General features: G+C 35.5%; 1 protein-coding gene across 14 annotated transcripts in view; it reads right to left on the reverse strand.

Moving 5' to 3' along the window:
• Positions 1-27,835, reverse strand: part of STAU2 (staufen double-stranded RNA binding protein 2) — a 368,399-nt gene that overhangs the window by 298,487 nt on the left and 42,077 nt on the right. For 13 of the 14 annotated variants that reach the window (XM_037802429.1, XM_037802424.1, XM_037802423.1 and 10 more), the window contains 2 exons: positions 9,366-9,525; positions 6,296-6,431 (listed from right to left, as the gene is read on the reverse strand). The exons of the other annotated variant lie outside the window; for it this stretch is intronic. In XM_037802429.1, coding sequence (XP_037658357.1) covers positions 6,296-6,431; positions 9,366-9,525 — 296 coding nt within the window. The remainder of the gene's footprint in view (positions 1-6,295; positions 6,432-9,365; positions 9,526-27,835) is intronic. 14 annotated transcript variants of the gene reach the window in all.

Below are 27,835 nucleotides of genomic sequence, written 5' to 3' on the forward strand. Positions count from 1 at the left end.
TTTATTTATTGAAGGATCTATATTTTCTGTAGTACAGTAAACAACTTAACTTGTACAGTCAGCTTGTTCAGACACCACAATTTCCTGGAACTCTGAATAGGAAGTGAGATCTGGTAGGTTTGTAGAGGTTAGTGTGAAACAGTGACACATCCCAAAGTAATTTGGGGAGAGAATAAAAATAAATATGCAGAGCCCCCCTGTGGAGCTGGGGGAAAATGTAGAAATGTTGTTCTTCCTCATCTGGGTTGTTGCTGATGTCATCACAAACACTGAGGACTGACGGCTTGGTATGCCGAGCTCTCTATCTTGGGGCTTGCCCTTATGAAGCTCGTTGCTGCAAACGGAGAGGCTAAACCTGCTTATAATTGCACTGAAGAGTCTCCTGCTGAGTACCTTTTTTTGCTCAGGCCCGTTCTCTCTGGTAAGCCAACTCGGCAGGTGAACTCACTGCCCTCCCCACTACGTGGGAACCTGACTCCCAGGGGTATACATCTCCCTGGCGATTCAGGATATGCCTCCCAGGGAAGAACCTGGACCTGGCACTGTGGAATTGAGAACATCTTCTTGACCAAAAGGGGGAAGGCTGAATGAAACAAAATAAAGTTCCAGTGGCTGAATTGGAGTCGAGCGGTCATTCTGGTGGGCATTCTTATGCACTATATAGATATTCTTTTTTAGGTTTTAGTATATTGCAATAGCTAGAAGTAAATACCTGAAACTATCAAACTGCAACCCAGTAGCCTTGACTCTTGGAGACGATTGTATAACTACGTAGTTTACAAGGGGTGACAGTGTAAATGTGGAAACCTTGTGGATCACACTCCCTTTATCCAGTGTATAGATGGATGAGTAGAAAAATGGGGACAAAAACTAAACAAAAAACAGGGTGGGATGGGGAGGATGATTTGGGTCTTCTTTTTTACTTTTATTTTTTATTCTTTTTATTCTTTCTGGTGTAAGGAAAATGCTCAAAAATAGATTGGAGTGATGCATGCACAACCATATAACTGTGAAGTTAACTGTACACCATGGATGACTGTATGGTATGTGAATATAGCTCAATAAAACTGAATTTAAAAAAAAATGAGTGGGATGGGGGGATGGAATGATTTGGTTGTTCTTTTTTACTTTTATCTATTATTGTTACTTTTATTCTTTCTGGCATAAGAAAAATGCTCAAAAATTGATTGGGCTGATGAATGCACAACTATATGACGGTACTGTGAACAGTTAGCTGTATACCATGGATGACTGTATGATATGTGAACATATCTCAATAAAACTGAATTTTTTTAAAAAAAGAGCATGTAACCACAGGAAAAAAAAAAACAAAATACCACATTTTACTATCAATTAAGACAACTTTTTAAAAGTTATAATACTCAGTGTTTTCAGAATGTAATAGGCATTCTTATATACAATAAGAATTTAGTACAGGATTTAATGTAATTGGGTAATACATTATTCTTTTTAACTGTAATATTGCCTTTTAGTAATCTATCTTAAAAGAAATATAGTGATGTAAACAATGATTTATGTATGTAAGGACAGTTTTCTGCTGCATTGTTTATAGTAGCCATAAAAAAGGGGGAGGTATAACATAGATGATCAACAAAAGGCATACAATTACAAAGAATATCTTGGCCATATGAAGCACTATATGGCCATCAAAATATTTCAAAGATTAATTAAAGACATGAAATATGATTGATAATAAGTGAAAAAGAGGACACAATATTGCATATGGAGTTTAAACAAATTTATACCATAAACCAATTATACCATTAACCAATTAATACCATAATTGGAAATACTACTCAGTAATTTTTTTTTTTTAAAAAGGATGAACCCCAGATTAAGCAACATGGGTAAATCGCAAAAAAACCAAAGCAGCCAAACAAATACAAAACAACAACAACAACAACAACAACAACAAAAATTACGTGGAATGAAAGAGGCCAGACAGAGGAGTATCTATACAGAAGCTCAAAGGAGTCTATAAGCAGTTCAACAACAGGCAAAACTAATCTATGGTGATAAAAATTAGAACAGTGGTTATCTCTGGGAGGGAAAGTATCAACTACAAAGAGCACAAGGAAACTTTCCAAGATTATGGAAATGTCCTAGATCTCAATCTGGGTGGTGATTAGATAAAGATATTCATATGTAAAAAGTTAGCAAATAAAAAATAAAATTATAAACATAGGTGAGGATCTAATATGGCGGCATAGAGAGGAGTGGAAGCTAGTTAGTCCCCTGGAACAACTAACAAGCAACCAGGAACAACTAGTAAATAATCCAGAATAACTGCAGGGGGGACAAACACGACCATTCACTCATCATACACCAACCTGAATTGGGAGGAATGCCCAAGATCGCAGCATAAAATCTGTAAGTGAAAACTGCAGATCCAAGCCAGGAACCCCCTCCCCCCACAGCCCAAGCTGCAAAGCCTCATGGTGCTAGAGAGATGCTCTCTCCCAGCAAGTGAACATAGCTCAGCTGAGCTCTAACTGGGGTTTTAATAAACAAGCGTGGAATGCTCACTACAAGGTATGACCCCAACAAGCAAACAGAGGCTTGGGGTGACGACTGACCTTGGAGAGCCAGAGGGTGGCCACAGACTGGTCCTGAAGGGGGCTTTCTGACCCTGTTTCGTCTCAGCGGAGAAAGCCTCAGCTATTTTCAGTTCCCAGTGCTCTGACCCAGACAAGAGTAGAGACAACACAGGCAGAGTCTATTCAAATGCTAATGAATTCTTCCTGGAGGCGGATATCTTCCCTAAGAGGAAAGGGGTGGGGCTCAACTCTACTACCCGCCTTTCATTCAGAACCAGACCCCAGAGCCTGGGAGAAAACAGCCATGGGCCACACCTCCTTACACTAGTCTGGAGCTACAGGCTAACAGGCACCACCTGCTGGCCAGAAAAGCACAGTGACCTGAGGCATGACAGGGTATACCAGTTTTCTAAGACACACCCTTACGGAAACTGGATACTGAATATTTCTTCCTTCTGGGACCTGAGCCCACTCTGCTCTGGGAAAACTTGATTGGTTTAACCAAGGAAACCATGCCTACACAACAGAAAACTACAACCTACACTAAGAAAAACAAAGTTATGGCCCAGTCAAAGGAACAAAGTTACACTTCAACTGAGATACAGGAATTGAAACAACTAATAGTAAGTCAATTCAAAAAGTTTAGGGAAGATATGGCACAAGAGATGAACCACATAATGAAAACAATGGGCATACATAAGGTAGAAATTGAAAGTTTGAAAAACCAACTGGCAGAATCTATGGAAATGAAAGGCACAACACAAGAGATGAAAGATACAATGGAAACATACAACAGATCTCAAGAGGCAGAAGAAAACACTCAGGAACTGGAAAACAATGCACCTGAAAGCCTACACACAAAAGAACAGATGCAAAAAGAATGGAAAAATATGAGCAACATCTCTGGGAACTTAAGGAGAAGATGAAAAGCAAGAATGTATGCATCATGGGTATCCCAGAAGGAGAAGAGAAGAGAAAAGGGGAAGAAGCAATAATAGAGGAAATAATCAATGAAAATTTCCCATCTCTTATGAAAGACATAAAATTATGGACCCAAGAAGAGCAGCGCACCCCAAACAGAATAGAACTGAATAGGCCTACGCCAAGACACTTAATAAGCAGATTATCAAACATCAAATATAAAGAGAGAATCCTGAAAGCAGCAAGAGAAAAGCAATCCATCACATACAAAGGAATCTTGGTAAGACTAAGTGTGGATTTCTAAATAGAAACCATGGAGGCAAGAAGGAAGTGGGGTGATATATTTAAGATACTGAAAGAGAAAAACCACCAACTAAGAATCCTATATCTGGCAAAACTATCCTTCAAACATAAGGGAGAGCTTAAAATATTCTCTGACAAACAGACAATGACAGAGTTTCTGAACAAGATACCTGCTCTAAAGGAAACACTAAAGGGAGCACTACAAACAGACAGGAAAAGACAGGAGTGAGAGGTTTGGAAAACAATTTTGGGAGATAGTAGCACAGCAATGTAAGTACACTGAACAAAGAAGACTGTGAGTATGCTTGAAAGAGGAAGGCTGGGACCATGTGGGACACCAGAACAAAAGATGAAAGATAGACTGGGACTGCATAACTCAGGGAAACCTAGGGTGCTCAACGATTGTAATAAAAGATACAAATACATTTTTACTTGAGGTAGAACAAATGAATGTCAACATTGGCAAGGTATTAAAATAGTGTGGGATTGGGGGGGAAATACAATCAATGCAAACTATAGACTATAATTTACGGAAACATTGTATTGTGCTTCTTTTTATATAACAAAGGCAATATACCAAAGCTAAATGCATATGGGGGGGTTTGGGAATAGGGGAAGGTTATAGGACTCCTGGCATTGGTGATGTTGTCTGACTCTTTATTCTACTTTAGGTTAATGCTAACTTTCCTTTTGTTGCTTTCTAGCTGTCAAGTTTTGTTTTGTTATTTGTTTTTTTCTCTCTCTTTTTGCTTTTTCCTTTATCTCTCTGCCTTCTTTGACTCTTCCTCCTTCTTTGTGGAAGAAATAGAGATGTCCTTATATAGACAGTGGTGATGGTGGTGAATACATAAATACATGACCATACGGGGAACCAATGATTGTTTACTTAGGATGGAATGTATGGTGTGTGAACAAAATCATCTTAAAAGAAATGGGTTGATGAAGAAATCTTGAGGGCACTGTATTGAGTGAAATAAGTCAGACACATAAGGACAAATTTTGCAGGGTCTCACTGATATGAACTAATTATAATATGTAAACTCATAGACATGAAATATAAGTTACCAGGATATAGAATGAGGCTAAAGAATGGAGAGAGGTTGATTATGAGCAGAATGTTCAACTAGGGTGAACTTAAATGTTTGGAAATGGACAGGGGTGATAGTAGCATGCTGTGAGAATAACTAACAGTGCTGAAAAGTGTGTGAAGGTGGTGGAAAGGGTAAGCTCCGAGTCATGTATGTTACTAGAAGGAAAGCTGGAGGTTAAAAGATGGGAATGTGTAGAACAGTGAATCTTGTGGTGGACAATGTCTGTGATTAACTATACAAATATTAGAAATCTCTCTCATGAACTAGAGCACATGCATTACGCTGTAACTAGAAGTTAATAATAGAGACACATATAGGAAAAAAATATATACCTGTTGCAAACTATATACTACAGTTAGTTGTATTTTAACATTCTTTCATCAACAGTAACAAATATACTATACCAAAACTATGAATCAATAATGGAGGGGGGGCATGGTTAGCAGTATGGGAGGATTTGAGATTCCTTCTTTTGTCTTTATTTCTTTTCTGGAGTAATGAAAATGTTCTAAAAATTGGAAAAAAAAATTAATTATGTTGATGGATGCATAGCTGTATGATGGTACCATGGGCAACTGATTATATACTTTGGATCTTTGGATAACTGTATGTGAACAATCTCAATAAATTATATACATAATTAAAATAATAAAGTCATCAAGACGTATATATAAGATTTGTGCATTTTACCATATATACACCAAACCTAAATAAAGTATAATAAAACTGCATATACAGAACAATTTCAATTTATTAAATATATTCATATGCAAAGAAAAAACAATGCAAAATACATCAAAATATTAACAGTAGTTAATTCTGGGCAAATTATTTTCTTTTTTACCTTTCTGTATTTTCCACATTCCCTATATAAGCTATTGGCTTTTACGATCAGGGGAAAGAAAAACACTAAACTTAATTTTGAAAATTCTTGCCATACTTGTAAAAGAAAATTCTGTTACCCATATAACTATCACAAAATCATGCAATGTTCAGAAAGACTTAGCAAGTCTTTCATTCCTCCAACAAATTTCCTGTAAATCACAAACACTCATGTTTGTAATGCATTAGGACAAATCAAGAAAAACACTGAGCTAAGTATCTGTCTTATTGCTTGGTGAAAGAATGAGAAAGTCAACTGGGAAGTTAGCATCATAAACTGTGGAATGACTTTAAAAATAGTTCCTGCAATAAACACAAGGCTCTTGTGATTCAATAAAAACTAGTTCCTGGAAACTTTTTTTAAAAACTTGTATTATTTTATTACTTTTAACTTGTATTCCTTGTGGGACTGATTTATACAAATTCCATGCAAAATGTCTAAAGTAAATTTTACTTTCAATGAAAATACTGAGTTTTAGAAACTTTTGCAATATGCATAAAATAATAATATAAGATGAAAACCAAAGAAGACATACAAACCTTTGATTGTACATGCCCCGAAAGTTGTAATTAGCTCTATAATTGGGGAATGGCTTTGGGTCTAATGGCCTGTAGATGGCAGGCTCTCCCCTTTTCATAGCAAGCCCATTCAATTCCACAGTTGGAGTTATACTGCCTGTTTAAAAAAAATATATTAAAGGCACACAAGTGAAATATTTCCACAATATATCATGCAATCTATATTTATACAACATTTAATTACCACAGAAGAAAGTGGAAGTGGATGGACGATCTGTATGGATCTCTAATTGAGTGCACAAAGAAAGAAAATGTAAACATGAAAACAGTCTCTAAAGAAATCTCTTGGAGTTTTTCAACCATTTCCATTCACTGATGACTGAAAATTCCAAATCTTTTGTCATATTATTTCAAAACAACACAAACACAAGATTCTTAGTTAGCTTATTTTGGACATTATTAAAGAAAAGTTTAAAGAAATTATTAAAGTAATGTTAAAGAAACATTACTCACCCAGAAAGCTTACATGTATTTAATCATAAAAAACATTATCATCTGTGAATATTATTATTTATATTTTGGTAACCAAGCAGCTAAACACTGGCAATAAATACTGGGTCACAGTAAAAATTACTTATTCAATTACAAAACTTAATTCTGGGACTTACCTAATGAAAAGAAAATTTAGTTTTTTTTATAACCACTAACTGGATAAAGTAAACATACCTGAGTCTATCTATGGAGAATTCTGGCTGAAACTAAAATGCCCTCTATCTCTAGCAAATATTAAAATATATGTACAAATAGCACTATTGATAAAAGCAAAAGACTGGAAACAACCCAAACAATTGTCAATAATATAATGAATAAATATATCATATTCATGCAACATAATACCACATAGCAATGAAACACTATACTGTTAAACACAACACGAATAAATCTCACAAATGTAATACTGAGAAAAGTTATTACAAAAGAGTACATCGTATGATTCCATCATGCAGGCAAAACTAATCGAAGATTTCAGAAATCAGAACATTGGTTTCCTGTGGAGTTGTTTAACCACTAGAAAGGGGCATGAGAGAGGCTCCCAAGGCACTGGTAAAGACCTCTATCATCTTCTGGAGAGTGAATGGGTATGATCACAGTGAAAAAATTCACCAAGTTCTACACTTGTAAATTTTACACTCATCTGTACATATTATACTTTATTTTAAGTCTACCTCCCCAAAATCTATTCACTCTGTCCACTCACTGAAACATTCAACAGTGGAAACTCTTATCTTCACTGGCCTTTCAGACTGCCCTTTTCCTTCTCGCTCTCCTGCTGCTTTACTTCCTGCTATAATCCTCTAAATGTGGACTTCAACCAGCACTCAGCACACCACTGCTCTTTGTTTATGCTACATGCCTTGGAGATCCATTCATTAGAATGGCTTCAACCACTGGATGAGTAACACTTGTCCTTCTGTTCCATCCTCACTGACATTCCCAATAATCTTGCAGAGTGTAAGGCATATGGTACTCAGTGCATGTGTGTTTCTTTTCTTCTTTCCTCACTAATGAACTATAGCAATGGTTTTCTATTTAATATATTCCTCCTTCCATTCTCACATCAGACTAAACTTTCTAAAATCCTCTTTTAAACACCTACTCATTAAAGAATTTTCCCAATTAAATTTATAGATAAAATGTAATCTCTTAAAGCTGGCATTCAAGTCCATCACAATTTAGTACCTAGTTACATCTCCAATCTTACGTCTTAATAGTCCCTTACCAATTTTTTTTTAACTAAACCCACTGACCATATACCTACCCCAATGCCTTTCCTCATAGTATTCCCTACAAAGTTATTTGCTCCATACCTGCCTAATCATCATTCAAAGCCCATATCTTACCTCCTCAACTACTTCAGTCCATTTTTATCATCACCCATGATACTGATGGCTTTATCACTCACTTGGTTCTTAATCTTTATTAAGATATGTGTTTATGTATAAGAATATAAGTTCCTCACAGAAAAGGACACTTTTATACCTCCTAGATATAGAAAAGCAAGGGATTAATATATAGTGGTGGTACTGTGGTGCGAAAAACCAGCAATGTGAAAAAGCTTTAAAAAAGTAAAGCCTCTTACCAACCTCAAACTCAATAGAATGTCTTTTTTTTTTCTTAATTGTAATACTATTTCAGCTTCTTTACATAAGAATAAATACTGTAATCTGTTGAACAGAAACAAAGAGGCTAATAATAGGAAAGCCAGAGAGTTCTAGGATTTGAAAGAGGAGAATAGTTCTACCTAGCACATGCCACAATCAGATATAGAAAAAAATAAGTATCTATGTGATTTTATTATAAAAATAAGCATGTGGGCTATAAATGAATAATTATCAAGTCACTGTTTACAGGCCCAATATCTTTTTATTAATCCACAAAAATACATAAGGCAATGCTGACCCTATGGTAATCACTTGAATTAATAAATTAATAAATGAATGAGTAAATGATGTATGGCTGCTACTAAACTTAGAGACTTTTTAACTTGATGTTATCTGTTAATACTCTATGTCCAATACAGTTTGCTCTATTTCAAATAAATAACTGAACATATAACGTTGCTGATATTGCAGGCAATCAGAACAATTTTTAAAAATTATTTTTAGCATCTTAAAATTGAAATGATCATTTGCCTATCTGTATATTTACACACAGTTTGCTCTTTGGATTTATGGTTTTCTTAATAAACTTCTTTTAAATGTTCTAAATTGAATGTCAACCATTTAAAAAATTTTATACCAACAAAAAAAAGAATACTATATTTAAGACTAATTTTATAAATATATTTTATTAAACTGAAAAAAAATAACTACTTTATTAAAATTATATATTATTTATTTAATAAAAGAAATTGTCAATTTCTGTCTTTATATAAAAAAAAAACTCAGTCATACTTTCTGTGCTTTGTATCTAAGTGTGTTTAAAAGTAAATAAGGAACCTTTATTGTACCCAAGAAAGCAAAACTTAAAAGAACAGCACATACAAAAATGGCTACATAACACAACAGAAGGAAACGAGTCACTGCCATACCTGGGTTATTATTAACATTACTTTTGGGTGGTTTCTGAACTGGTTTGGGAAGCGTAGATTCAGACAAAGCTTTATTAGCAACAGCTTGTTGGGCCTTCTTTATACTGCTCCCTTCTGATTCCCATGTCTGGTCACCAAGACTCAGCTGTACTGAGAACATCTTAGAAAACATAAATAGACAAAGAAAGCATTAAAGATTTTTCCATTTTGTGCAACCAAGAACATTATCAAGAAAGTAAAAAGACAACCAACAGAATGGGAGAAAATATTTGGAAACAAATCTCTGATAAGGATTTATAACCAGAATATATAAAGAACTGCTACAACTAACAAAACACAAACAGCCCACTTAAAAAATGGACAAATTACTTGAATAGATATTTCTGTAAAGAAGATATACAAATGGCCAATAAGCACAATAAGATGCTCAACATCATCAGCCATTAGGGAAATGCAAATAGAAACCACAATGAGGCCCCACCTCACACCCACTAGAATGGCTATATAAAAAGACAACAACAACAGAAAATAACAAGTGCTAGCAAGGGTGCAGAGAAATATGAATCTAGTATACTGTTGGTGGGAATGTAAGATAGTGCAGCCACTATGGAAAATAGTTTGGCGGTTCCACAAAAAGTTTACAGAATTACCATAAAACCTGGAAATCCCACTTCTAGGTATATACCCAAAAGAACTAAAAGCAGGGGCTCAAGCAGATACCTGTACATCAATATTCATAGCAGCATTATTCACAATAGCCAAAAGGAAGAAGCAACCCAAGTGTCCATTAACAGATGAATGGATAAAAAATTGTGGTATATACATACCATGAACTATTACTCCGCTGCAAAAAGGAATGAAGCTCTGATACATGCTACAACATGGATGAACTTTGAAGACATGGTGAGTGAAGTAAGTCAGACACAAAAGGACAAATACTGTATGATCTCACTTATATGAATTAAATAAACTATGCAAATTCACAAAGACAGAAAGTAGAGTACAAGTTACCAAGAGCAGTGAGAAGAAGGAACAGGGAGTCAATGAATAATGGGTGTAAGGTTTCTGTTTGGGGTCATAGGAAAGTTCTGGTAATGGATAGTGGTGAGGGTAGCACAACACAGTGAATGTGAATAAGTCCACTGAAAGGAATGCTTGAGAGTGATTGTAATGGGAAAATTTATGTTATATATATATGCGTGTGTGTATGTGTGTATATATGTATATATATGTGTGGGTATATATATCTGTTTCTCCAATTTTTTTTAAAGTGACTGAAGATAAACAATGACAATTGAATGCAATCCATGATCCTGGATTGGAACTAGTAATGGGGGAGAAAAAGCCCAAAAGGACTTTACAGGAACATATGAAAAAACTGGAATATGGACTGTAAGCTTTATATCAATGTTAAATTGCTTGAACATGAGAGCTGTACTTAAGGATGTTACATAGGTCCATATCTTTGTTCTAAGGAAATGCACATGGAAGAATTAAGTGTTCAAGGAGCATAATATAACCTACTCTCAAATGTTTAGAAAATAGATAAATAATCAGATAGTTATATTAGATAGCTAGATAAATAGACAGATGGATAAACAGAAAGACAGATGAATAGGTAGATATAAAGAATGATATAGCAAATATGGTGGAATGTTTTAAGTTGCTGGGTCTGGAGCCTATTGGAGTATGTTGGAGTTCTCTGTAAGGATTTTGTATCATTTTTGCAACTATCTTATAAATTTAAAATTATTCCAAAATTAAAAATTAAAAAATTTTTTTCAGGAAATAAAATGTGCTGTCTGAGACAAAAATAAATACATCATAGAATCAGAATTTTAGAGCTAAAGGTGCAAAAACCTTATTCTGTCTAATGGAAGAATCTTAAGAGATTGTGCCAAATTCTTTCTACTCTATCCAAAGGCTTAACAGCAGGTCTAAGCCTACCATTTGGGTAGAATAAATCAAGAAGAAATCTCTTCCCTAAGTAAAATCATATTGCTAATGTCATTCAAACAGTCCTCAAGAAAGCAGAATATGTACCAAGAATAAGAGAAACTGTAAGAGAAACGAAAAGGCCCCATATCTAGAACGCTGTTATACAAACCTAATTCTTTAAACTTTAAACTTTGCACAGTATAATCAATGAATCAGGCAATCCTATTAAATATTCTACCACCAAAAAGCTCTCTCAACCATTCCTCCCAACATTTAACCTTCACCAAATTCCATCAATTTTAACCTCATAAATATTTCTCAGATCTCTCTCCTTCTCTCCCTGCCACTAACACTGCACTGGATCTAGCCTTTCATCACCTTTTGCTTAGACAAAATAATCTCACAACTGATTGCTACTAAAACTATCTTTCTAAAATTCAAACCCAATTGTATCACCCCAACCAATACCAAGTTAAAAAAACCTTCAACAGTTCCCCATTTACCATGGCACAAAGGCTCTACCTACCATCCCCATTTCACACTCACCCTTTTCCTCACACACCTACATTCCATTCACACCATATTTCTGAACCCAAAATCTTGTTGTTCATCTTTAAAAATTTAGGATCAGCTAATAGTATATGTACATAATCCAACATTTTACTTCAAAGATTGCTCATTAATGTATAAGAATACAAAGTATTAACCCAGAAATACTTGTTAATTGTAAAGGGAAAAAGGTATCTACAAGAAGGAGATCAGGAAGAAAGCACCTTAGTCACATGATCAAAGTTGGCATCACCAAAATCGGACAAATACCATTCTGTGCCTCCTGAAAAGTAAACAACATCAACAATGTAGACTTCATGACAAAAATGTTTAACCTGATTCTAGTCATAGGGAAACAAGCAGGTAAGAAAACTGGCCTAGACTCTTCAAAAATGTCAATGTCATGAAATGGGAAAAAATGGCAGAGGGATGTTACAGATTAAAGGACACTGAAGAGATGTGAAAAGACCTGATAATCAAATACAATGCATGATCCTTGATTGGATTTGTATTGGAAGAAAAAAACATGCTATGAAGTACATTTTAGGAACAACTGGGAAATTTTGACTATGGACTATATATTAAATAATATTATTGATAAAGGTTAAATTTCTTGAGTAATGACAGTATTGTGGTTATCCAGAAGAATGTCTTTGATCTTAAAAGATAGAAATGTAAGTACTTTAGGGTGAAGGGTCATGATATCTGCAATTCAATTCCAGATTGTTCAAGGAGAAATTATATGTCTATACAGAGAGAGCAAAAGGTAAAGCAAATGTGGCACTATATTAATGATTAGTGAATCTGAAAGATATACATGTACTACTCTTTCAATTTTTTCTATAGGTTTTTATTTTGTTTAAAACAGCAAGTTGGGGAAAATGTATAAACATTGGAAATTCAAAATAACAGACACATGTTAAATGATTATTTTTTATTTTATTATATTCAGTTTTAAAATATATACCTATGATATACTTTAATACTTTTCTTGATTTTAAATGATTTTTCAATAATCAGCTCTTTTTTTCAAAATTATGGCATTTGCCTCAAAGAGAACAAAAATTAAAGGTTTACATTTTGTATATATTTCATGTTAGAAAACAGAAATATCCATGTGAATGAATATTAAACTTTGAGATTGTGATCTTAAGATGACATCAGGAAAATACATTAAATTTACTCTCCGTGTTCATGGACCTGACCTCTCTTAAATACCAGTCACATAAATCTAACTGCCTACTGGGTCTTTCCACAAAGTCAGGAAGTATAGAGTCATATAAAACATCGTCTCCACCCACCCCTCAATCAGTTCATACTCCAGAATGTTCTATTATTATCTCAGTAACATATCTCAGGTTCAATGGCTCCTTTGTTTAACCTTGTCGAGCTAAGCCTTATTTAACATCTCAACCCCTTTTCCTTGCAATTTCTATTTTCACCACATTTGTTGAAGGCCTTCATGAATGCAGGCTTACAATACTTCATTTACCTCACCTCTCCACTCTTCCCTGCCTCCTCAGCTTCCTGGTATCACCATTCTCCCTCACAGGCCAGAAACCTTGTAGTGGCCTTGCACATCTCCTCCATTTCTCTCTCCATTCTCTCCTATATCCAGTTATCAAACTAGTAATCCAACTTCAAAACTGTTTCACAGATCTGCCTCCCCTCTTTATACACTTTTCCAGGGTCTTATTGGGGAGCATCAGTATCTCTCTCCTAAACTACTACAAGATCATTTGAGTAATTCCCTTTACGTCAGTCCTTCCCTCACATTCAGACCATCAACTTTAACACTCTGTAAAAAACAATGTCTCCAAATCAGTCCTTTGCTTTTCTAAAAACTTTCTTAAGAATCTGTGGTAGGATGAATTATGCATCCTAGAAAAAACATGTTCTTAATCATAATCCATCCCTGTGGGTGTGAACCCATTGTAAACAGGACCTTTTGGAGATGAAGGCATGGCCAACTCAATCATGCTGGGCTTTAATCTGCAATACTGCAGTCCTTTATAAGCAGAAAGAGAAAAAGCCAAGGGAAGAAGCTGGACATCAATGGACCCCAGAAGAGAAAGGAAACTGTACTGCCATGTGCATTGCTATGTGATGGAAAAGCCAAGAACCCAAGTCTCAGCAGCAGCCAGCCCCAGAACGGCACAGTCTTCAGGGAGAAGACCTCACCTTGCCGGCATCTTGATTTTAGATTTCTCCAGACCTCAGAACCATGAGACAATAAGCTCCTGTTGTTTAAGTCAACATATTTCATTGTATTTGTGATTGCAGCTGGGAAAATAAGACAGCATCCCAATGCAATAAAAAGTTTAGGAAATTTGAGCAGAAATTCTGGGGTCACACTGAGTTTAAATTAAGCTCCACAATTTACTCTGTGCGAAGTTGGGGAATTGACTTATTCTTTCCAGGTTTCAATTTTCTCACCTCTTTAGTGAAATGGGGCTACTAAGAACACATAGGATGGTTGTGAAAATCAAAATAGAATGGTGTAAATGCCCCGATTTGTCAAATTGGATTAAAGATCGACTCAACTACTTGCTGCCTACAAGAAATACATTTCAAATATAAAGATACATGCAGTTTAAAAGTAATAGGATAAAAAAAAAATACCATGCTAATACGAAAAGAAAGCTGGAGTGGCTATATTAATATCAGATAAAGTAGATTTCAGAGTAAAGAATATTACCAGTGATATATAAGGTCATTTCATAAGGATTAAGGGGTCAACTTATCAAGAGGATATAACAGTCCTAAATATTTATGCACCAAATAATACATGCTCAAAATACATTAAGCAAAAACTGATAGAAATATGGAGAAATAAAAAATCCACAATAAAATCAGAGATTTCAATATTCCTCTCTTAATCATTAATTTTCTTCCAACAGGTAGACAGAAAATCACCAAGGATATAGAAGACTTGAATAACACTATCAACCAACCTGACCTGATTGACATTTATAGAATATCCAACCTCAGAAGAACAGAATATGCAATTGTTCTCAAGTTTTCATGGAACATTTACCAAGATGAAACAAATTCTAGGCCAAAAAACAAAGTTTCAATAAACTTAAAGTATTGAAATCATACAAAGTATGCTCTCTGACCACAATAGAAATAAATCAAAAACCAATAGAAAAATTTCTAGAAAATCCCCCAAATATTTGGAAACTAAATAACATATTTCTAAATAAACCACAGGTAAAAATGAAATCAAGAGCAAAATTAGAAAGCATTTTAAACTGAAGAAAGATGAAAGCACAACATATGAGAAGATATCGCTAGACTAGAGCTTCAGGGAAGGCGCGTGGAATTTATAGTAGTAGATGACTATATCAGAAAAGAAGAAAGGTCTCAAATAAAGAACTTCAGATTCAAACATAAGAAAACAAAAATAAAGAAAAGAAAATTAAATGCAAAGAAAGCAGGAAAATAAGAAATAATAAAGATCAAAGTAGACATCAATGAAACAGAGTACCAAAAACAATAGAGAAAAGAAAATTAATGAAACTAACAGTTGATTCTTTGTGAAGACCAATAAAATTGGTATGCCTCTGTGCCAGTCTGCATGTACTGTGCCCCCAAAATGCCATTATCTGTGATGCAATCTTGTGTAGGCAGATGTATTAGTGTTGATTAGATTTTGGAATCCTTTGGGTGTTTCCATGGAGATGTGATTCAATCAAACTGTGGAAAAGACATTTGGTTGGATAATTTCCATGGAGGTGCTGCCCCACCCATTCAGGGTAGGTCTGAATTAAATTACTGGAGCACTATATAAGCTCAGACAGAAGGAGCAGGCTTGCTACAGCCAAGAGGGACACTTTGAAGAATGCACAGAAGCTGAGAGAGTAGCTGCAGATGAGAGACAGTTTGAAGAAGGCTGTTGAAAGCAGACTTTTGCTCCGGTTCTCCGAGGACAAATGCCCCAAGAGCAACTAAGAGTGACATTTTTGAAGAGCTGCAGCCTAGAGAGGAAAGTCCTGGGAGAAAGCTATTTTGAAACCAGAACTCTGGGGCAAATGCCAGCCACGTGCCTTCCTAGCTAAAAGAGGTTTTCCAGACACTATTGGCCATCCTCCAGTGAAGGTACTCGATTGTTAATGTGTTACCTTGGATACTTTGTAGCCTTAAGACTGTAACTTTGTAACCAAATAAACCCCCTTTATAAAAGCCAATCCATTTCTGGTGTTTTGCATTCTGGCAGCATTAGCAAACTAGAACAGCCTCTATCTAAACTGAGTAGGAAAACAAGAGAGAAGACACAAATTACAAATATCAGAACTGGGAGAAGTGACCTCTATACTATAGCTTCTACAGATATCAAAAGGATAATAAAGGAGCATTTTGTTCAATTTTATGCCAATAAACTCATAAACTCCTTGAAAGACACAAATTACCACAGCTCATTCCAGAAGAAATAGGTCTCCTGAATAATCCAATATATATTAAAGAAATTGAATTTGTACTTAAAGATTCAGCCACAAAGAAAACTCCAGGCCCAGGTGGCTAAAGTGATGAATTCTACCAAATATTTAAGGAAGAAATGATACCAATTTTACCAAAAGTCTTTCAAAAAATTGAAGAAGAGAAAATACTTCCCTACTTATTCTATAAAGCCAGCAATAGCATGATACCAAAATAAAACTAAGATACCACTAGGGAAAAAAGCAAACAAAACCTACAGATCAGGATCCCTCCTAAAGACAGATGTAAATATCCTTAAAATATTAACCAGCAGAACCCAGCAATGTTGCACGGTCTCATTAATATGAACTAACTATATTGAGCAAACTCTGAGTTAAATTCGAGAGCACAGGTGATCAGGAGATAGAAAGAGGGCAGAGTTGTGCAATCGATGCTTAAGGAGTAGAGTATGTTTAACAAAGTTGATTGTAAATGTTTGGAAATGGATAGCACAATATTGTGTGATGGGAACACAACACTGTAAGTGTAATTAACAAAGCTGAGTGTGAATATGGTTGAAAGAGAAAGGCTAGGGTCATGTATGTCACAGAAGGAAAGCTAGAGGAAAAAAACTGGGACTGTATAACTTAGTGAAACCCAGAGATAGCAATAGATGGTAGTTAATTGTGCAAATACAATAAAGTTCTTACATAAACTAAAATAAACGTACGTCCCTATTACAAAGTGTTAATAATAGGGTGGTATATGGGAAAAAATACAATTAAATGCAAACTATGGTCTATAGTCAACAGTAACATTGTAATATTTGTTCATTAAATGTAACAAAGGCACCATACCAAAGCTAAATGTCAATAATAGAAGGATTTAAGGGGTATGGAATTTTTTTTTTTTTTTTTTGGAAGAAACGAGGCTGTTCTCCTATTGATAGTGGTGGTGAATGCATAACTATGCAATCACGCCAAGAGCAATTGATAGTATACCTAGGATGAGCTGTATGGTGTCAATAAAACTGTTTATATATATATATGGGGGGATAAGGGGTATGGGATATTTTGTGTTTTCTTTTTTCTTTTTATTTCTTTTTCTGGACTAATGAAAAGTTTCTAAAATTGATCATGGTGATGAATGAACAACTATGAGATGATACTGTGAGCCACTGATTGTAGATTTCAGATGGATTATATGGTGTGTGAATATATCTCAATAAAACTGCATTTAAAGAAATGCCTATAAGATAAAAATCTCTGTGCTAAACATTTAAGACAGTGTTCCTTCCCTTGTGGATGGATAGTCTAGTGAAGAGACAGGCCCCAAAACAAATAATTTTATAATTTACTGTAACAAATCAGCAGTAAGAGTACTTTACATATTTTATCCATTTCATTTTACAAATAATTAAAGAGAAAAAATATATGTTTTTCTCAACAAACTTATGAAATAAAACAATTATTTGGGAATGTAATCATCAGGTAAAGTAATTAGGGTATGACAAATATTTCTTACCTAAAATAAAATCTTTGAATCTGACCATTTGGGCTTATCTCAAAGAAAGAAATGTTTCCACTATTTCAAAAAAGTTTTCTCCTATCATTTATATTCTCTCCTATCATTCTTTCCCAGACTTCCCTTCCATTCTCCATGTTTCTCTATCCCTTATTTTTACTGGAAATGTACATATAACAGAAAATCATGATTTCAATCTTGTCTGAAAATAATGTGTTCAGAAGACACATCCTACATCTCAAAATCTGTGGTCTCATCTGATCACATTCACCTAGTTGAAGAAATCCTTACCCACAACCATCAGGCAAATCTGGGATGTGGAACATTTAACAGGCTAAATGACTCTGTTTCTCCAACAAATCTGTCATGTGGACAAGGAGGAGGATATTATTATATAAAAGACACCTAAGAGATATAATTACCAAATGCAATGTGATTCTCGTTTAGATCCCATTTAAACAAGACAACTGTAAAGAGACAACTTTGAGCCATTACAACAAAAGGTGAACATGGGAGGATGGAAAAAGATGGTGGCATAGAGAGGAGTGGAAGTTAGTTAGTCCCCCTGGAGCAACTGATAAAACAACCAGGAACAACTAGTAAATGATATGAAATAACTGCTGGGGGACAACTGTGACTGTCTACACATCATACACCAACCTGGATTGGGAGGAATGCCTGTGATCGCAGCATGGAATCTGTAAGTAGAAACTGCGGACGTGAGCCAGGAGCCCTCTCCCCCCATGGCAGCCCAAACTGCAAAGCCTTGTTGGGATAGAGAGCAGTACTCTCTGAACAAGCAAATACTCCGCAGTCCAGCTACAACTGGGGTTTTAATTGGCAAACATGGACTGCTCAATGCAAGCTGTAAATCCCCAACAAGCAGACAGAGACTTTTAGTGATGACTGACCTTGAAGGGCCAGGGGACTTCTCTGTGCCAGGAGGGGGAGCCCAGAAGACAGGGTGCTGTCTCTGGCCAGCGGGTGAAACTGGGAGCTGTGGGCTGGCCCTGAAAAGGGGCTTTCTGTCCCTTTTTCTCCCTCTCAACCTGAGCAGCTCAGTGGAGAAAGCCTCAGCCATTTTCAGTTCATAGTGCTCTGACACAGAACAAGAGTAGAGATAGCAGAGTCAGAGAGACAAAGAACCCATTTAAATGCAAATGAAAACTCCCTAAGGGTGTATCTTCCCTAAGAGGAAAGAGGTGGTGCCCAGCTCTACTACCTGCCTTCCATTCAGAACCAGACCCCAAAGCCTGGGGGAAAAAAGCCACAGGCCACACCTCCTTACACCAGTCAGGAGCTACAGACTGACAGGCACCACTTGCTGGGCAGGCTAGGAAAAGCACAGCAGCTTGAGGCCTCAAAAGGTGTCTCAATCTTCTAAGACACACCCTCAGGAAAACCAGATACTGAATATTTCCTCCTTCTGGGATCTGAGCCTGTTCTGGTCTAGGAAAACCTGATTGGGGTAACCAAGAAAACCAGATGCCTAGACAACAGAAAACTACAACCTACACTAAGAAAAACAAAGTTATGGCCCAGTCAAAGGAACAAACTTACACTTCAACTGAGATACAGGAATTGAAACAACTAATCCTAAATCAACTCAAAAGGTTTAGAGAAGATATGGCAAAAGAGATGAAGGCTATAAAGAAAACTCTGGGCATACATAAGGTAGAAATCGAAAGTTCAAGAAAACAACTGGCAGAATCTATGGAAATGAAAGGCACAATACAAGAGACGAAAGACACAATGGTAACATACAACAGTAGATATCAAGATGCAGAAGAAAACACTCAGGAACTGGAGAAGAAGATACTTGAAATCCTACACACAAAAGAACAGATAGGGAAAAGAATGGAAAAATATGAGCAACGTCTCAGGGAATTAAATGACAACATGAAATGCATGAATATATATTTCATGGGTGTCCCAGAAGGAGAAGAGAAGGAAAAAGGGGCAGAAGCAATAATAGAGGAAATAATCAATGAAAATTTCCCTTCTCTTACGAAAGACATAAAATTACAGATTCAAGAAGCACAGCATACCCCAAACAGAATAAATCTGAATAGGCCTACTCCAAGACACTTAATAAGCAGATTATCAAACATCAAAGATAAAGAGAGAATACTGAAAGCAGCAAGAGAAAAGCAATCCATCACATACAAAGGAAGCTTGATTAAGACTATGTGCGGATTTCTAAGCACAAACCACGGAGGCAAGAAGGAAGTGGAGTGATATATTTAAGATACTGAAAGAGAAAAACTGCCAACCAAGTATCCTGTATCTGGCAAAACTGTCCTCCAAATATGAGGGAGAGATTAAAATATTCTCTGATAAACAGACAATGAGAGAGTTTGTGAACAAGATACTTGCTCTACAGGAAACACTAAAGGGAGCACTACAGACTGATAGGAAAAGACAGGAGTGAGAGGTTTGGAACACAATTTTGGGTGATGGTAGCACAGCAATGTAAGTAAACTGAACAAAGATGACTGTGAGTATGGTTGAAACACAAAGGTTAGGAGCATGTGGGACACCAGAAAGAAAGAGAAAAGACAAAGACTAGGACTGTATAACTCAGTGAAACCTAGAATACTCAACAACTGTGATAAAATGTACAAATATGTTTTTTCATGAGGTAGAAAAAATGAGTGTCAACCTTGCAAGGTGATAAAAATAGGGAGGTATTGGGGGGGAAATACAATCAATGTAAACTAGAGACTATGATTAACAGAAACGTGTTATGCTTCCTTTAATGTAACAAAGGCAATATACCAAAGCTAAATGCATATAAGAGGGAGACATAAGGGAGGGGTATGGGACCGTTGGCATTGGTAATGTTGTCTGACTCTTTATTCTACTTTCGTTTAACGCTATCTTTCCTTTTGTTGCTTCCTAGCTGTCTGTTGTTACTGTCGTTACTGTTTTCTCTTTCGTTTTTCTTTTTCTTTTGTCTCTCTACCTTCTTTGACTCTTCCTCCTGCTTTGTGGAAGAAGTGGAAATGTCCTTATATAGATAGTGGTGATGGTGGTGAATACATAAATATGTGACTATACAGGGAACCATCAATTGTTTACTTAGGACGTAATGTATGGTATGTGAACAAAACCATCTTAAAAAAATAGATGAAGAAACCTTGAGGGCACTATATTGAGTGAAATAAGTCAGACACATAAGAACAAATATTGCAGGGTCTCACTGATATCAACAAATTATAATATGTAAACTCATAGACATGAAATATAAGTTACCAGGATATAGAAAGAGGCTAAAGAATGGGGAGCAGTTGCTTATTATGAGCAGAATGTTCAACTAGGTTGAACTTAAATGTCTGGAAATGAACAGAAGTGATGGTAGCACATTATGAGAATAACTAACAGTGCTGAATGGTGCGTGAATGTGGTGGAAAGGGGGAGCTCAGAGTTATGTATGTCACCAGAAGGAAAGCTGGACGTTAAAAGATGGCAATGTATAAAACAGTGAACCTTGTGGTGGGCAATGTCCATGATTAACTGTACAAATATTAGAAATCTCTTTCATGAACTAGAACAAATGTATGACACTATAACTAGAAGTTAATAATAGAGGGGCATATAGGGAAAAAATATACCTATTGCAAACTACACACTACAGTTAGTAGTATTTTAACATTCTTTCATCAACAGTAACAAATGTACTATACCAATACTGTGAGTCAACAATGGGGAGGTGGTTAGGGGTATGGGAAGATTTGTGTTTCCTTTTTTTGTGTGTCTTCATTTCTTTTCTGGAGTAATGAAAATGTTCTAAAAATTGAAAAAAAAAAATTGTGTTGATGCATGCACAGCTGTATGATGGTACCAGGGGCTGTTGATTGTATACTTTGGATCTTTGGATAATTTTATAATATATGAACAATCTCAATTAAAAAAAAAAAGTGAACATGGACTACGTATCAGATTATATTAAGGATTATTAATCTTTTAGGTGTGATAATGGTAGGTAGGTAGATTTTTTTTAAGGTCTTTATTAGTTAGAGGCATTTCAAAGCATTTATGGGTACATTGATACAATTCTTTAAAATACTCCAGGGGAAAAAAGTGAAGGTAGAGGAGGTCTTACAAAAATGACACAATATCAGCAATTGTTTAAAGTTCCACTTTACTGTATTTTAAAACTTTCTGTAATAAAACAAATATTTAGAGGAGATTGATGGTTTTTGTAACGAAGGCCATGAGACTGAGCTCCCAAGGACAGGATATGGGATGTGTGTGTGTGCGTGTGTGTGTGTGTGTGTGTGTGTGTTTTCAGTCCTGGAGCAGAGAAATGACTTCCACAATAAATACTCAATAGATACTCTACCAAAAGCTTTTTAAACAATCCTATCTACTAACAAACAATGATAAAATTATTTGGAAACACTCATAATAAACATAATTCTAAAGACCTTACAAATAATCACTCCATTATACCAAACTAGAACAAGCTTTGTGTTCTCAATTTATAAATGAGAAAAATGAGATTTTAAATTAGCTGCTCAAGGCCACACATGCTGGGAAATATAGGGCAATGATCAAGCCTGGCAAATCTATCAAGGATGGAATATATAAAAATAAAAAAGACTACTTGACTTCAAGGCCACTGGGTGATACTGCCGCTCCCTCAGTGATATCTATTCCAAAGCAAACTTTTTCAAAGTGTCAGCTCTAGTGTAGCTTTCTTAACAGTTAGTCGTGCTATTTGGCAACTCCTTATCCAAACAAAAAGATAGTGAAGAAGAAAGTACCATTTTATGTCCATTCCTGGCTCTCCTCCTTATACTCTCCATTATAATACAAAATTTTTTTTTTAAAGATTTGAGAAAATCAAAACAAACCCATAAGACAAATAAAGAACTCTGTACAGGTAACTAGGAGGTACAGCAATGTCATAACAACACACATTAAAATAAGGTACATTAAATTGCTTCTGAGATAAAAAGTGAAAAGAAAAGCCAGGTGAACATTAAAATCAGAGTTTTTAATTTAGTAGTCACATTTAAAAATGCCATAAGTTGTTCCAATTCTTTGAGGATTCAAAATACATGCAAACATAAGGGAGATCACTATTTCCCATCAAGAAGTATGTATGAGGCATTATTCACAATAGCCAAAAGGTGGAAGCAACCCAAGTGTCCATCAACAGATGAGTGGATAAATGAAATGTGGTATATACAAACAATGGAAATTAGCCTTAAAAAGGAATGAATCACCAGGCAAGATACAGTGAAGGTGATACACAATTTCCAAGCTCTTTCTCTTTTACTTAGAAACACTTACTAGAATATAAGAAAGGAATGCTATAGAAAAGAAATAATTACTTCCTAGACAGGTAAAAGTTTCATTTTAGGAAAAACACTACTATATTCAGGTGACCTTGAATCTGCTGTAATTTATGGAAAAAATAAATTGTTTGAGATAGTCAGTTTAAAAAAAAAAAAGGAATGAAGTTCTGATGCATGCTAGTTCGTGGATGTTGAGTGGAATAAAACAGATATTATTTGACTCCACTTAAATGAAATATCTAGAATATGCAAATTCAGAAAGAAAGAATATAGAATACAGGTGGGGAAAGAGGGAATTAATGCATAATGGTGCAGGGTTTCTGTTTGGGATGATGGGAAAGTTGTGGTAATGGATGGTGGTGATGGTAGCACAACATTGTGAATGTGATTAACACCACTGAACTGTATGCTTAAAAGTGATTAAAATGGGAAATTTTATGATGTACATACATTACCACAATAAAAATTTAAAAAGAAGAACTGAAAAAAAAAAAAAGACGTATATATGAGAAGACAGTAATGCACCATCCTGAAGGCACGATACCCCTGTTCCTCAACTCTGGCTGCACATTTGAGAGATTTAGGAGCTTTAAAATATTCTGATGACTGGGTCTCATTCCAGACCAATTAAATTAGGATTTTGGGGGTGAGATAAGGCCTAAGTATTTTTTAAAGCTCCCCTAATGATTCCAATGGACAGCTATGGTTGAGAATCAGTACTGTAGGTGTGTATGTGTATGTATATTTGTGTGTGTGTGTGTGTGTGTGTGTGTGTGTGTATATGCATGTTTGTATGTGTATATTTGTATGTGTATTTATATATGTATATTTCCATAAAACCAGTTAATGTCCCAAGAAAATAAATGAATTGGGACTAAGTTTAAATTTTTCTTGCCAAAGATAATCATTTATTTCATTAAAATACGTTTTACACCTCACTTAAGGCCACTGGTAGACATACACGAATGAAAATGGTTTTGCTTTCCACAAAAGGAATCCAGGCTTAGCCAATAATATATTAATGTCCATAATGAAAGAATAAAGTCTTACTTAAACTTATAAAGGATTATCTTCTTTCAAGAATGTGTCAATTATTCTAGTCTTCACTCTTTAAAAAATAATGGACCACAGATCAAATGGTGTGGTCTATGACCAAAACACCCAGAGCAATAGACACAGGTTGACAAATGGTATCTCCAACTCTCCTTAAAGCCCAAGAGAAGAGATAGGTATCAAATCAGTTTGTCAGTGCATAAGCTCCTCCAAAAATTACAATGAATTCCTAAAGAATCTTAGAGAAATCACAATTCTCCTAGATTCCTCCAGAATCCTACAAAGAAAGGAACTTTCCTTTACCAAACATACGGATAGGAGGAATAACTGTTAAGAGACATCTATCACCTTGAACTAAATGCTAAATACCTCGAGTCTTCAGAAGGCACAGAGCTAATTCCAATTAGACTAGCAAAAAATATTAGAGTAAGGAAGACCCTGACAGTAGCGACTGTGCTGTCCCTGGTCTACTCTTCCTCTTTCGTTAGTTTTAAACCTTCTTTGAACTCAAATTTGGTTCTATTTTTCTGGGTGCAATATTTCACATTTATCCACTCCTTTTGAAATTGAAGACAGAAGGAACCTTCAGCCCCTCTTCTTTTTGTGTTTCAAAAAATTCATTCCTTGAAATCTACACGAATAACTAACTCAATTTTCATTCATTCATCAACCAACAAATATTACTGAGTGTTTACACTGTGTCCTGTTCTAGACACTGGGCATACAAGCAGTGAACAAAAATAAAGCCCTGCTCTCAGAAAGTTTACATTCTAGTTGGAGGAGAAAAACAATAAATAAAATAAAATATTTGAAGGTGGTTACTTGCTATTAAGAAAAATTAAGGGTGTGTGATGTGTAACAGGTCAAGAATTCAGTTTTAAGTGTGTTCAGTTCACAAAATCCATTAGACAAGTAGGAATGATTAGTAGGCAGATATACAGATCTAGGGTACAGAGGAAAGCTCTGGGAATAAGCTAAGAGAGTGAGAAGAGGTCCAAGGTCTGAGCACTGAGGCACTCTAACAAAAAAAAAAAAAATCCCAGAAATAAGAAAAAAATACCAAACGAAAACTCAAAAGATGTGGCCAGTAAGATAATGGAAAGCCAGGAAGCACAGTTCTTGGAAGCCAGATAAAGAATGCATTTCAAGGAGGAGTGATCCACTGTGATCACCTGTATCAAATGCAGCTCAAAGGCCAAGTACTATCAGGACTGACAACAGATTGTTACATTTCACAAGGTGATTACCAGTGAACTTCCTTAGACTGGTTTTGATGGAATAGTGGCAGCAAAAGTTTGGAGAGAAAAATGGAAGAAAAATTGGAAACAGCTGGTATGGAAAACCGTTTTGAGACATTTCACCGTAAAAGAGAGAGGAGAAATGAGATTATAACTGGATGGGGGGGGGGGTGGAGTCAAGAGTTTTTAAGATGGCAAGAATAATAGGATGTTTGTATGCTGATGGCAATGATCCATTAGAAGAGGGAAAGTATCACCATAAAAGAGCAGAGCAGAGCTGGGAGGAAGGGCCTGGAGTAGGTGAAAGGGACTGGAATCTAATACACAAATAGAGGTTGGCCAATACAGCCAGTTCAGATTTGGGGTTGGAATTTTGCTGGGCAAGTACATCTAACCAAGAGGCGCAAGAGAGTTGAGGGTGTATGTAAGACATGTGGAATTTAAGCTGGGTAAAGAGCTATGTGAGGATTGAGGGGTATGAGGAATAGTAAAAAATTTTTAAAAAAAAATTTTTTTTAAAGGCAGATAATAGATTTCAAGTTCCAGTGGTGTGGAAGGACTGTTGAAGTCAAACTACCAGAGGGAATGAACTAGAAATTTAGTAGCTAAGTGTCAGAGAGAGAATTCTTGAAATTGAAATTATGCTGGATATTGCAGTTATTGATAATAAGATCAAGGATATGATCACAGGAATGAGTGGCTGAAGGAGAGTTAAGGACAAGATAACTGAAGAAAAGGAAATTATTGAGATGATTGAAAAAATTGGAATATGAATTGTATGTAATGTTAAATTTCTTAAATTTGATAGCTGTACTTAGGTGGCTACATAGGTGAGTGTCCTTGTTCTCAGGAAACGTACATGGAAATGTTAAGTGTTGGAGGAGCATGATGTATGCAACTAACTCTCAAATGTTTAGAAAACATACACAGTGACATGACAAATATGGCAAAATGCTAATGGTACATAAATCTGGGTATCTGGTTGGAGGGTACATGGAGTTCCATGTATTGTCTTTGAATCATTTTTGTGACATTTCTGTAAGTTTGAAATTATTTTTAAAAATAACAGGCCTTCAAGGAACTGAAAGGTCAGCATGTTGGAAACAGTTGTCAATTTAGACACTGAAACCACAAAATCTTAAAAGAGGTATACTGGAGAAGTTTGGTGGAATCACCCAGAGGTCGGTAAATGACCACCACAGGGGAAGGTGGTAGCTAAGTGTGATGACATGAAATTCAAGTTGAGTGGACTATATCAAGGAAAAATACCTGCAATTGACAAATAGGAGGCAAAGAAGATATATACCAGCAGAACCAGAAAACAGAAAGACAAAACACACCCTCCAAATAAGATCAGTCTAGCACAAGAGTAATGGCCAACACAGATCATTGTACTACAGCACAGCTGGAACTGAACTGCCCACTGGAGGGATCAGAGAAGGCTTCACAGAGGTTTGGAAGACATGTTATATGAGTGTTTGAAAATAATTAGGGGCAAAAGGACTGGCAGAGTGAACACTACAACACAGGCAAAGAAGAAAGGTGAAAAGAGCATGAAATATTCAAGAAATGCAAACAGTTCAACATGATGAAGGCTATAGTAGTTATGAAAGAGTCAGGTTATGTGGCTGGACAGGTAGACTAAGGCCACAAACATTTTCTCTGCAAATGCAAGAATAAGAGATATTATGAACAAATTAAATTGTCACCTAAAAATCCTTCATAAAAGCTTCTAATAGGAATAAATTGACTAATCTTAGTTTCACCTTTTCCTTTCTTTAAAAGAAGTGCCAAAAGAACAATTAAATAACCCAAAGCCACTTGCTTTATGAAAATTAACGAACCCTTAGGAATCAATTGCTTCCACATATCTCATTGTATACAAAAATGTATGATCACTATCATAATCTTCAACTTTCAAGATTAAAATGTACCAAGGAAAATTATGTGTCACTGAGATTTTTCAAGCAGATAAACAGAACTATAAAGATATAATGTAAAATGAATATATATAAATGTTCAACATATGTGTGGCGACATATAACTATAAATCACTTTCCAATTAAAAAGGACTATTTTAAGTGTATATAAGGTTATTGACAAAACATATATGTAACTTTTATAAATGCTGAATCTTGGAATTAAAAATCATGTTGGAAAAGAATATCTCATTAGATAACTTTTGCTGTATTTGATCTGTCTCCATTTTACTTTAGCAGTTGTGATTTAAAGGGAAGCTGTGATTTAAAGCTGTGTACTTAGAAGCCAAAGAATACATATTCAACAGCTGGCCTTGGCACTAAGGAACTGTGTGACCACAGGCAAGTCATTTAACTTTCCTGTGCCTAAGTTTCTTAACTTACAAAATGGAAAGAAAAAATCCATATCATGAGGTTTTTAAGTACAGTATCTGAAAGAGCTTTGAAAACCATAATGAGTTTTA

Source organism: Choloepus didactylus, chromosome 14 (assembly GCF_015220235.1).
Source record: "Choloepus didactylus isolate mChoDid1 chromosome 14, mChoDid1.pri, whole genome shotgun sequence".
Classification (NCBI taxonomy): Eukaryota; Metazoa; Chordata; class Mammalia; order Pilosa; family Megalonychidae; genus Choloepus; species Choloepus didactylus.